General features: G+C 39.0%; 1 protein-coding gene across 2 annotated transcripts in view; it reads right to left on the bottom strand.

Annotated features, from left to right (window-relative positions):
- gpc5a (glypican 5a) overlaps positions 1-12,773 on the bottom strand; it is a 70,325-nt gene that overhangs the window by 28,541 nt on the left and 29,011 nt on the right. For both annotated transcript variants that reach the window (XM_077595105.1, XM_077595106.1), the window contains exon 7: positions 2,322-2,442. In XM_077595105.1, the coding sequence (XP_077451231.1) occupies positions 2,322-2,442 (121 nt within the window). The remainder of the gene's footprint in view (positions 1-2,321; positions 2,443-12,773) is intronic.

Below are 12,773 nucleotides of genomic sequence, written 5' to 3'. Positions count from 1 at the left end.
GCTGTTTAGACAGACCATTAATTATGTTTATGGTGTTTGCTTAAAAAATCAACGAATGTATATTTCATGCAGTTACTTTCTCAAGATGGTATTAATATACAAATCCCCACACAACATAAAACACACCCCCATGTAATACTGAAACAAATTCCCAAATATGAAGCTAAAGGCTCAATGGTCAAATTGATCCGCCACCAGTCACAGCAGTGGCCAGAGGGCACAAAGAAGTAACAGCCTCTGGACAAATGCTGCTTTTACTCAGTAAAATCTTTTTGGGCTTTTGAGATTTGTATTTGAGCACTCCAGGCATGCGGTTCAGAAAATGCATGCTCTGCTGCTTTGACATTGAACATATTTATTTTACAGAATTGCAGTTTGGGTGAGTAAATCTCAAAGTATTAACAGTAGATGTTCATATGTATTGAGAGAACACTATGTTGTACATTTATTCTTTCACTGCTTAGCCTCACAAGGGTTGCAGGGTGTGTGGGAGCCTATCCTAGCTAACTGCAGGCATCAGGCGAGGGACATGAATTGGTGGCCAGCCAATCGCAGGGCACAAAGAGACAAACAAACAGTCACGCTCAGACTCATACCTAGGGGAAAATTAGAGTCGTCAACCAGCCTACGCTAAATGCTTTGAGGGTGTAGAGGAAACCTGAGTACCTGGAGAAAACCCACGCAAGCCTGGGGCGAACATGCAATCTCCACACAGACAGGACCGACTTGGGATCGAACACACGACCCAAGAACTGTGAGGCCGCCGGGCCGCCACATGTTACATTTTAACATTAAAATATGAAAAAAACAGCATCACATTCTTTAATTACATAAATTAACAAAAATGATAAAATCATATTTGGCTGTTAAAAATAGACAGTCAGCATTTATTGTTTTTAATATTTACAGTATGGTAAAAGCTATGAATAAATAAACCGAAATTCAGCATTCATGTGACTCATTAATGCTTTCTGATTCAGGATACTTTGGGTTTTCATGTATAAAAAAATGGATGACCATCTTGTGCTTCAATGACTCAACCTTCAATAAAGACCAGCTGATTTAATTGAATTATTAGTGTTGTGTCAATAAACTGATTCCATTCACTGTTAGTAAACTCATGCTGAAATCACAGTGTCCTAATTGTTATAGTTATCTTGAAAGTAGTTGTAAGATAACTTTATGCAATGACATTTTAACGTCAGCATCTGTGGCAGCAGATCATAATAGATGCTAGCAAGACTTTGACAGCGATCAACTATTTGCGAAGGGTTTTGATATGGCTTCTTTTCTTTTTCTCTTTTTTAAAAATTTGTTTCAGGTATCCCGTGAGGGACATATTCTTTCATAAATGTTCTTATGCTCCATAGAGTCTTAGCTCCAAACACACATTTCAGCTAAAAAGAAATGTGACTCATTGAAATCTGAGACTTACTATAAATGATGAAGCCGACATATATTATCATCAAAGAAAGTAATTTTTTAAAAATAAAGTACACTTTAAATCTGAAAATATCTTCTGCAGCAAACGTGTCATCACCAATTGGGTGTACGCATTTCTCCATCCACCATGCTACACTTTAAAGAGGACTATATTATTTTTCATTCATTCATTTTCTGAACCGCTTTATCCTCATTAGGGTTGCGGGGGGTGCGGTGCCTATATTTTAATTACAATTTCATTCAAACTCATTAGGGTTTAACACACGTGGTTCTGCATGCAAAACTGTTTTTTCAGTGAGAATATTTCGAATAGAACCAAAGACTAAGACTACTAGACTAAGTTATATAATATACGCCAATGAATCTTTCCAAAGCTCTCGCACGATATTATAAATTTCTGTACAACAGTTGGTCAGAGTGAGGGTCAGAGTGGAAGATTAAGGTCAGGAGATATGACTTGGCCTTTAGTCCGTTGTGTAAAGCTACTGATGCTTCATGATTTCTATATTTCTATACACAAACATTTGGGCCGGAGATATATATAAACTGTAGATGTGGCCAACGGCCATATTTTCCAGCAGGGAATCAACTCACTTAATGAGGCTGCCTGCTTACACTGTCTCCTGCCACACCAGCCCATCACAGTGACAATGCTCCAGTCACATATGGGTCCTTGTGCAATTTTACACGCAGAGATATCCATTTGCTATACACCTTTCATTTGGAATGGAGAGATGACTAAAAAACATTGCCACATAGAAAATTGGTCTTTTGTAGCGTTGCTGATTGTGAGGGATATGGCTTTGTTCATGGGGATTATGAAGTGAGGCAACATTTAAATCTTTTCTAAATACAGTGCATAGAGTGACAATGCCCACCTGATTGACATGCTTCAGTTTGTCTATGATTTGATGGACGACAGTGTCAGCTCCTTTCACTTTAACCTCAGGGTTTGCAGCTTGCGCCTTGATACCACTTCCCACCACACGTAGAGTGTAGCTGTGAAAACAAGAACACGTTTACTTGACAATGTGTGTGAGGCACCTCCACATTTAAGTCCTAAAACATTAGACTTGATTATTGCTGAATATATTGTGTATATGTTACAATCTTTTTAATGGAGACGCCATATAAGTAGGGATTAGACTAGGGTTACACATTAGCTGCTAAAGCAGTGACAGACACCAATCCATTTGAAATGAGACAGCTGGTAGCAAATATGCACTGTCAATTTTTCCCAAAATTCAAATGGGTTGGCCGTCTACTACAATAAATGGCATTGAAAGTGTTAATAAGGCCTTCAATGTCAATACTTTTTTCAATCTAAATAATAAAAAAGTAGTTCATATGCAGAAGAGATACAGAGACAGTGACAGAGTAATTCAGTTGCCTGAACATTCTAGGTCTAAACATGGATTTGCAATGTGAACGAATGATGTTTCACTTGCCTCCCTCCGCCAGTCCACAACGTGCTTGACTGCAATTCTATGGTTGTGTATTTCATACCGGCTAAGGGACTCTTTATTACCACGCTTGCATTATAAACTTTTAAATCACAGAAAGCACAATGGTTGCAACCACTCACTTAAGATATACGTCCTTTGTATTTCTGTATGCGGCATTAAACCTATTTTGAATGGAGTTTAGTGGCATTATTGCTTGGTAATAAGGCTTTTGTTTCTTTGAAGGTCTCCGTCTTTCCAACTATGATACCGTAACCATGGCATTCAGCAACTGGCAAGCGATCACAATATAACACATTTCAAACCTTCAGGCGTAATTCAATACAATGACTAGATCAAGGGAAACACACAAATAGCTGACAACCTTTATGTTGCAGGAATATGCAGGTCTGATTACATACAAAATAAGTGACCGCTGCAAACTTAAAGACTTCAAGACAATTGGAGTGTAGGAAGACTGAAGAGCTCCCTCCCACTCACTAAAAAGTGAGAGTGATATGAAATGAGTTGGGCTAAAAAGAAGAGTATATGAATAATTAAAACACTGGCAGCACAGTCTTTAATTTATTTAGAGGGAAAATATGGGTGGTAGAGTTTAAAATCTGTCATTATATTTTGCTCCCCCAATAAATCACCTTTTCGAGGGGGTCCTGTGTTCCAGTGATCCAAGCCAAGACGTTATGTTGTCTGCTAAGGCTTTGTGTCACTGGCAGGACCACACATGGTGAAAAGGTCAGTGGTTCGCAACCTTGTTGGAGCTGCCGAACCCCACCAGTTTCATATGCGCATTCACCGAACCCCACCAGTGTCATATGCACATTCTACTTTGGTGTAAAATAAAGTGTGATTTTTTTTTCAAATTCAAAATATATAAATTCCTCACAGCACTAATTGGCCAAGCAATGTCACATGATCATCTGCAGCCAGTGATGGTCAAGTGGGGCATGTTATCGTGAATAGACATGATGAGTCGATGTGTCATGACCTCCGCGGCAGAGGCTCTCGGCAAACCCCTGAGACCGACTCACCGAACCCCAAGGGTTCGATCGAACCCAGGTTAAGAACCACTGTCCTGGGTGAAGGACCACACAAAGAATGGCTCAAAAGACTTCCTATCAGGGTACCATCATTGAAATTCGATTTTCTTAGCCGGGACTCATTGGACCTGGCTAGGCACAGACCAAATAGGCTATGAAGATTCCCATTCCCATGGGCTGACCACCTGTTGGTGGGGCCAAAGAGGACAGATGCATAAGCAGTTACGTGTCAGCTAAAGGAGAGGTCACCGAATGTAGAAAAAGCTGTCTCTTGGGGAGTGAAAAATCATATTTCTGGTAAAGAAGGAGCCGAGCAAGCGCGTGCGTTTGAGAAGTTCCGACTAGATATAGTCAGGCTCACGTTTCCAAGAGAGTATTCATACTATAGGGGATCACACTACTCAGCCACCTGGTGAAGGTCTATTAATTACTGAAGAGGATAGAACCTATTGAATATATGAGAATATGTTAGACACCAGACAATGAGAGCACTTGTTAAAACCTTTCATTAATTAAAGAAAAAATATTGATCAGCATTTCAGCTGATATTCAGCATTCAATAGACACCTTACATTCAAAGCACACTACACCACCCACCCCAGTGAACAGAAGACACCATGCAGTGAAATGATTACCCCGTGTCTCTGTAGGCTAGCAGCAAGATTCAATAATCCATATCCAGCTCCACAAACAGACACTCCTCTCTGCTTGGTATTTTCTATCTTTCTCTTTAATCCCTGACAACCACCAGTCTCATTTAAAAACATTGTTTTGTATGGGCAACACATTTTCATATCGAACATAAAACTCAAAGGGTTGCCTTCTCAAAGTCAATGACCTCGCAATGCTGTACACAGGTTTTAGTTCCAATAACAGGACTATATTGCTCTAAAATAAGGTTCAAATCATGAATGTACAATAATTGTGTAGTAATAAGGGGTTGAAATTGATTATTAATGTCATGTCAAGGTGGAGTATTATTTGCAGCCAACCATCTATTAATCAACAGGTTTATTGTTATTGGAGTTTCTAATTGTATAAAAGGAGCATAGAACGATACTGAATACTGTTTCAGTTTAGTTATCTTACATAACTACAACTCATGGATAAAGTACAGAAAATGAAACATCAATCAAGATGACATGATCTAGTGCTACACAAATACAAACCACAACCACACACAACTACAGTACAGCCTACAGAGTTCAAATTTGCAATTTTTTTGTCCACTGACTATATGGCTACTTGCCTGCTCTACACTAAACACATATACAACAGCAGCTTTAAATTATTGATAAGCAAAATAAACTTTTGCTTTTAATGCATTGATGTTCCCTAAATGCAAATTCAATTTGATGCCCCTAATAAATTGGCAGTCCTTGTACATAAACAGCAGAATGCAACATACATATGCCACCATCATGGAAAAAAATGCCAATGAAATCCAATGTGAGAGGGAGTGTTAGAATGACTCAAGGCATACATATGTGTTGTCTGAATGAGATCCAGATTGTTGTGTTATGCAGCAAGTGTATTTTCACAGCAGCACAGAACACGTTGTGTTAAGGCTCTTGTTCCTTCAGGCCTCCCGATTGCATGAAGGACACCAGACTGTGGAACGATGATGGGTGCGAGCCATGACAATCAGTTGCCTTCTTAAGCCGGCTCATCGCTCCCTTTCGTCGGCAGATCGCCGCTTTCGGCTACCCCGTCAAACCTGTCCAGAACTGAGTTATTTTCCTATTCTTGTAATACTCGGCTAATCTGATCTTCTTTCTCCTGTCCCAGCGTCTCCCATTCCTGACTTCTTATCTGTAGCGTCGCTTAAATTCGGATCAGACATCTCGTTCGTGCAAAAAGGATCTTGCCTGCCTGTTTGCCAGCAACCCTCCCCACGCTTCTGTCAATAAACATTGAATAGTCTCCCTTATCTGTTTTGGGGTGCTCCTTCTCATGCCAACTAACAATCCGTGAGTGTTTTGGAATTTTGTAAACTGGACAGCGCCAAAAGACATACCTGCACAGTGCAGTGTCACTCTAATTTCCAGTCCATTCGGTTTGACAAATGAATGAAAGCTAAGACTTATAACTATTTTAGACCAAAAGACCAAGAGGGAAATTAAAAGGGCAGCCAAAGACAACACTCCACTTGGGCCTTCCTAAATCGACTGTGTTACAGCCTAAAACATTGAAGAGAACATTGTCTGAGGTCAACAAAGAATCTTATACGTTTCTATGGTTGGATAAAACTGTTTGTAGTCTCCAGTGTACTACCTCTTTAATTTTTCTGAGATGCTTCATTAAAACATAAAGGTGATGGTTGTTCCATGACTCTGAAGTTCTTCAGGCCTAGCTGAGTGAGAAACAAAGCAAAGCAGGCTTGCAGTTAATGGACCAACTTCCACTATTATATTTTTGACCAAAGACCACATACAAAGGATGAAAATACCATATTGCCACAAGAGTCACACTATTGCATTGAAAGCCAAACAAGATGAACAGATTAAAATAGTTTCATTATGTTGGGAAAATGTATTTTCTAGCATTCCCAAAATAACTCAGTGAACTCGAAAATTTCATAGTGGAAAAAAGAAAACTGTAGAGCGTAGTATATCTGCATACAACAGCAGAGCTAAGCTTTGCTATGAAATAGGCTATGTATGATCGTCTCTGGATTCCTACTGCGTGAGTTTATAAAGTTTTCAATCTGTTTTGACGGATATACACTGGGAAAAAAAAGATGGTTTCTACGGAAGCGGTAATTATTGTATGATTATTTTTAGATACTGGAAAGTTCACAGAAATGAGAAATACAGCGGAGAGGCTGGTGGATGGAATAGAGTTATTCAGCAGTGTCTTTTTTAACTGCTGTTTCAAAGGTGAACTTTGATTTGTTTTTCATTTGATGTTATGTTATCAGCTTTGTGAACAAAATGTGTGTGAGAAATGCCAGAATGTCTTTTTTCAAGCTATTTTAGTTTATTCTGTTTTTTTACGCCCTGGTGAGAGAGTTGTCAGCTCGTCAGTCCCACAGTTCTGGGGTCAAGGGTTTGATCCCAGGTCGGTTCTCACTGTGTGGCGTTTGCATATTCTCCCCGGGCTTGTGTGGGCTTTCCCCCGGTACTCCGATTTCCTCCCACATCTCAAAAACATGCATTGGTTGGACACTCTAAACACCCTTGGTATGAGTGTGAGCGTGAATGGTTTTCCATCTCCTTAAGCCCTGTGATTGACTAGCCACCATTTCAGGCTGTCCTATGACTGCTGCCCATAGTAAGCTGGAATAGGCTACTTCTCAGTTAGAGATAAAAGCGTGTGTAATTATTGAACATTACCTGAGAGTTTGGCATTTGGCAACAATATAATTGGAACAGTAAAATAAGGTTGAAAAAAGGTCATACATTAAATCACTCAATGAGGCATGAATCAAGCAATGATGTTGATTAGGTACATGTTTGCAAATAAGTAACTCATTTTGCGTTTCTCTATGATGTATTTGGACTGATACTGACAGGATATTTTTGCTAATGCTATTGGGAAGTTTTATCTATGTTTCTGTCAATGGGTTGTATCAGTTAATTCTATAAACATGCTGTCACTGGTACTTCCCGGGGACTACAGATGAAAATGTGCTTGTAGCTATTTCTGTATTCTTGTATTTCAATGTCCCTTGTAAATAAATGAAATGAAATGTTGATGCTTGTATTCAATAAAAACAACATTAGGACAATCGAGGAAGCTATACATGACTGAACTTCATCACTGCATTTTGTGCATTCTACCTGGCTTCAGATGGTGTCAGCTTCTAGTTACGCCTTTCCAAATCTCATTAAAAGCTATGGTAAATAATTAGCTTCCTGCGCTCTGACCTTTACCATGTCATCACAACATAACCAAATCCACCTTTTCGTTGACTGACATCTGCTCAAGCATGTTCTAAACAGAACCTAGAGGCATTCTACACAGACACCCAAATCACAAAACCCATCAGACACCCAATATCATAGGAAAGTAGTAAAAGGAGTATTTTACTGATAATTTGCTTGCAAAGTTAAGTGGCTCAGTGTGCAAATGGTCTACCGCATCATGCAAGTGCTTAATGCCAACCAGATATCAGATGTCGTCAAATAGCAATGGAACTTTTATGACACCTCTTAAATAGTGGAATTTTATGGAAGGTAATAAGGACAAATGGAAAAGTTGGCTATCTAGGAGGAACGATGGCCTCATAAAACCAGATGGTCACAGGCAGAGGGAATTTTTAAAGATGTTAATGTCCCGTAAGGGCATTAATGTCCAGGATTAAACAGATGTGGTAAGAGAAGGGCACACAATAAAAGACTAATTGCTGATTTTCTGACAGACACAAAATTATTATCATAGTATTTTATTTACAGCGGATATACTTGTCAATCCATTCTAAAGTTAACATTTCAGAATGCAAGAAATTATCCTTTTGAATCCTACAAAGTTCTGCTCTGGTCTCAGTCCAGAGCAGATTATGCTGTCAATCTGATGAAAAACATTTATTTCCCCTCTGGCACAAAATTTAAGAGGCTTAGACATCTTTGCCATCTTCAATCATTGACCAAGCTTATCCAAATTTCAACACCTGCCTCACGGATCTGTGAAGGCAAACATTCAAAGGCTGATGATGAAATCATGAGGAATCTTGTAAATAAAAAATAACCAAATTATTGACAACTGATAAACATTGTTTTTGCCTAACTATGAATAATGGTGCCAAATATGTCAGACGTACTCGTTATTTTGCGCATTGAACATATATATATATATATATATATTTTTTTTATTATTATTATTATTATTTTTTTTTATTATTATTATTATTTTTATTTTATTTTTTTATTTTTTTTTATTTTGCTGGACTCATCTGAACTGGTGCCCTGTGTCAATCTCTGAAGGGAAAAACAAGAATCATAATTAGCTTGTAATACATTTTTGGGGAAAAAATCTACATTACTTATATATGTGTATGTAGCTGTCTAAATAATTTTGAGGACGGGAGACCCCCTGAATTGGTTGCAAGCCAAGTGCAGGGCAGAAGCTGATGGACAACCCATTGCGTTCTCACTCATACTTAAGAGCAAGTTAGAGTATTCATCAGCCTACCATGCATGTTTTTGGAATGTGGGAGAAAGCCAAAGTACCCAGAGAAAAGCCACGAGGGCTTAGGGAGAACATGTACACACAGGAAGGTTGGAACTGACCTTGGATTTCATCCTTAATCTCAGAACTTTGTGGCAGACGTGCTAACTACTCAGAAAGAAAGAAAACTTCCAGTGGCTGGATGTAAACACACTAAAAAGGGAGAATGCTGTTTGGTGACATGCACATTTGGTGATTATAAAAATTAATCCTGTGACATGACTGGATTCTCTGATCTCTGATTTCAAATCCGTGGGAGGCTGGCTAGAGAAATATTGCACTATAGAAGATACAGTACATAGTGTATGAGAGATACAGATAGGACATGGAATAAGTGATACCTTATACCTTTTGATGCAGTTCGTTGATTACTGTAACTACCCCAAAAAGTAAGGGTTAAAAGAGATTTGTGTAGATCAGGGGTGCCCATTACGTATATCGTGATCTACCGGTAGATTGCCAAAGAACTATTGACAGATCGCCAAGGTACTATTGGTGGATCGCACGATTATAACATTATAACAACTGTCGATTTCCTTAGCTAGGCTCTTATGAATTTGGCATGTCCGCACTAAGCTTTAGCGTGAATCACGAGTGGATTTTCCCAGCCGTTCCCTGCTGCTCCCACATGTGTTGATAGTCTAAAGCGAGGTATATCATTACATTATTGCTGAGCTTTGCCAGTGACCTGTAAAAAAGATAGATTGTGGAAGGTTACCTCCTTGAAAAGTAGATTTTGGAGCAAAAAAGTTTGAACACCCTGGCAGTAAGTGGATTGCAGCCAGGTGCCTCTCATTTCAGCTCAACCCCCATTGGTTAAAGTGCCTGTGGAACAAAGAGCTGCACCTGTAGCGGCTCTGCAGGATCGCTTTGCCCACCCTTGAATTCTAACCCTAACAACAAAGTAGATCGCGGGAGTTGGCTCATTGAAAAGTAGATCTTGGAGCAAAAACAGTCTGCGCTCCCCTGGTGTAGATCAATTTAGAATTAGATTTAGGATTTGGATCCATTTGTAAAGATTGATTATACATCACTTTGTTTACACATTGCAGCTGCAGATTGCAAGCAAGTTTATTGTTTGTCTCTGCTCAGCTGTAATTATTTTAGCACAGCTGGCAGAAACAAGAAGCCACATCTGTTCTTCCCCCGGCTGCGTACACTGTCCCTAAATCTCACAGAAGTCACCTCAGAGTACCAACAAGTAAAGAAAAGAGACCAAAATACAGTCTGATCATACAAATTTGCTCCCATTTTAACTCTTACCATTAAAGCGATGGAAAAGATCCAGTGATTCTCCTTGTAAAACAGCTCATAAAAATGATGTCAAAAACTGTGCAGTTACGTTATTTAACAGTTAAATCTGAGGGTGATTGTGTCAAACTATATAGTAAACTTTATAAAACTCCAGTTGGAAGGTGAAAATTTCTTTTGCACCATTGGAATTAGAAATCCAGTAAACCCTTGGACAGTACGTTAACACCCTTCTTTCTATATTTGATTGCCCATTTTGGGCAGCACTTATTTGGCTCCACAACAATATAAGTAAAAAGGAGATCACCATAAAATGTTCTAAATACAGCAGCAATGTCTAACCCTTTCATGTCATGTCATATCACCATTTTTGGACAGTGAGAGAAAGTAAAAGCACCTCGTCTGAGTTAATTTTACATCTGACTGATCACGTCATTTCTCCTTTCATTTTTGAAGGCTTTTATACTTCTGCTCTGTATCACCCTTTCTTTGTATAGTCAATTTCTTTAAAGTGCATGTGTAAAACCGATATTCATACTCATCAAAACACAGTCTACTCCACATTGTTTGGACTCATGACATCATCCTTGACTAGATTCTAGACCATTTTAAAAAGACAGATCACTGAGTTTCTGCTTGCTGAGTTTCTTTTACACAAACTATCACGTTATTTGCATTGATTCCTAAAAATAGACATGATACACATTGGGGTTAATTATCAATTTCAGCAGCAAAACAAACCCAACTTTCTGTCAAATACAGTGACTGCAAAACTAAAAACAATCCATAAGGAGATAATTGGTCACAATCTTCCATCATGACTTCTTATTACAAGAACACATTTATGCTATTTATTGTGATTTATAAATACCCAAGCACTCATGAATGCCACTGAATCCAGCAGTGTGGAATTCAGACTCAAGTGTAAGATCAATAAATTTGACAGTGCCATTTGGCAGTAATTCTTAGATGGTCGGCAGAAGTTTAATAGCTGTTAATATGGGTCAGTGCCTCTAAGAGAGTGGACAGGACAAGCACAGAACAGACAGAAATAACCATTTGGTGGCTGACCAACTGCCGTAAGTTCTGTCAGACAGCAACTTGTATTATTTTCTGTTCATTGAATTTCCCTACATTCAATTAAGCGTGTGAAAGAGCATTGCTGACTCCTTTCGTGGAAGTCCTCTGGCAAGGGCATTTTTGAATATGGCTTGTTAAAAACAAAACCCATCAGATTTCCTTGTTTTGCTTATGATAGCCTACTATAAATCCCCTTAAACTAAGACACACAATGGCTCATTGAGATGAAACAATGTTCAGTAACTCTTTGCTTCATGTGAGAAATATTGGCTTGACGCAGTGGGTTCTTGATACGTTTGCCGTCCCGGATAGGAACAGATTTGTATGCAATGCAATCCTGGAGTCAGAAGTAATATTTCTGCAAGGTTCTGGAAAGGCCAGTGTGAATTGTTTGTGAAGTATACTAGCATTAAAGGGGCATTCCAGTCGAACTTAGCATTAATAAATTAATCAGATGTTGAAGGCATGTCCACAGACAGTGCTAAAACCACACCACGCTCTACTTTCTAACACGAGCTTGTAACAATGTGGATGATGATTTGTTGCCCATGTTTTCAGAAAAATCCACCATGCCAGCAAGGCTTTGTGAACACAAGAAGAATCTCATCAGTCTTTGCGAATACAGGAATACCAAGCAGGAACAGTGGCGAACGTAGCACTTGCCATTAGATGCGTATATAATTTGCTTGAAATTTACTGAGCCCTTAGCAGTATTGTAGCCAAATGTACATAAACCACCGGTGGTCGGCGCTGAAGGATTGAGATAAAAAAAATAGGAAAAGTGCCCAGGAAGGGCATTTTGTTCAGAAGGTCGCACTCAGACGTTGCAGACAGCACTTTGTGAAAGCTCTGGTGTCCGCCTGTTGCACACTGTTTTCAGGGGCTGCCACTCACGTCCGCCTATCCGAACATTGGGTCTGACATTAAGGAGACAGATTCCTTCTAGCCAATGGGAGGCAGGTGAGGTGTTGGGAGATGGCCAATGGGAAAGAAACTCTACTAAGACAATAAAACAAAGAAAAGAAAAAACTAATAGGCTTCAGCACTCCTGCGACCCTTGTGAGGATAAGCGGTATGGAAATATTCATTAATATTTCAGATATATTTTGTGCGATAAAAAACAGATATCCCATTAAACATGTTGGTAAAGACCACTATAGAGAATTCCATCAAACCAAAACTATATATTTCCCACAAAAAGTTCTAAAATGTCAGTGACAAATGCTGCATTCAACAAAATAATTCCATTCATGACTGAAACAATTTTTCAGTCTCGGAAAGCGGAAGCACACATCTTCACAACCTCTTTGCACTTCTTCAGCTTGTGTCA

The sequence above is a fragment of the Stigmatopora argus genome, chromosome 2, assembly GCF_051989625.1.
Source record: "Stigmatopora argus isolate UIUO_Sarg chromosome 2, RoL_Sarg_1.0, whole genome shotgun sequence".
Classification (NCBI taxonomy): Eukaryota; Metazoa; Chordata; class Actinopteri; order Syngnathiformes; family Syngnathidae; genus Stigmatopora; species Stigmatopora argus.
The sequence above is the reverse complement of the archived record's forward strand: the minus strand, read 5'-3'. Positions and strand labels throughout refer to the sequence as shown.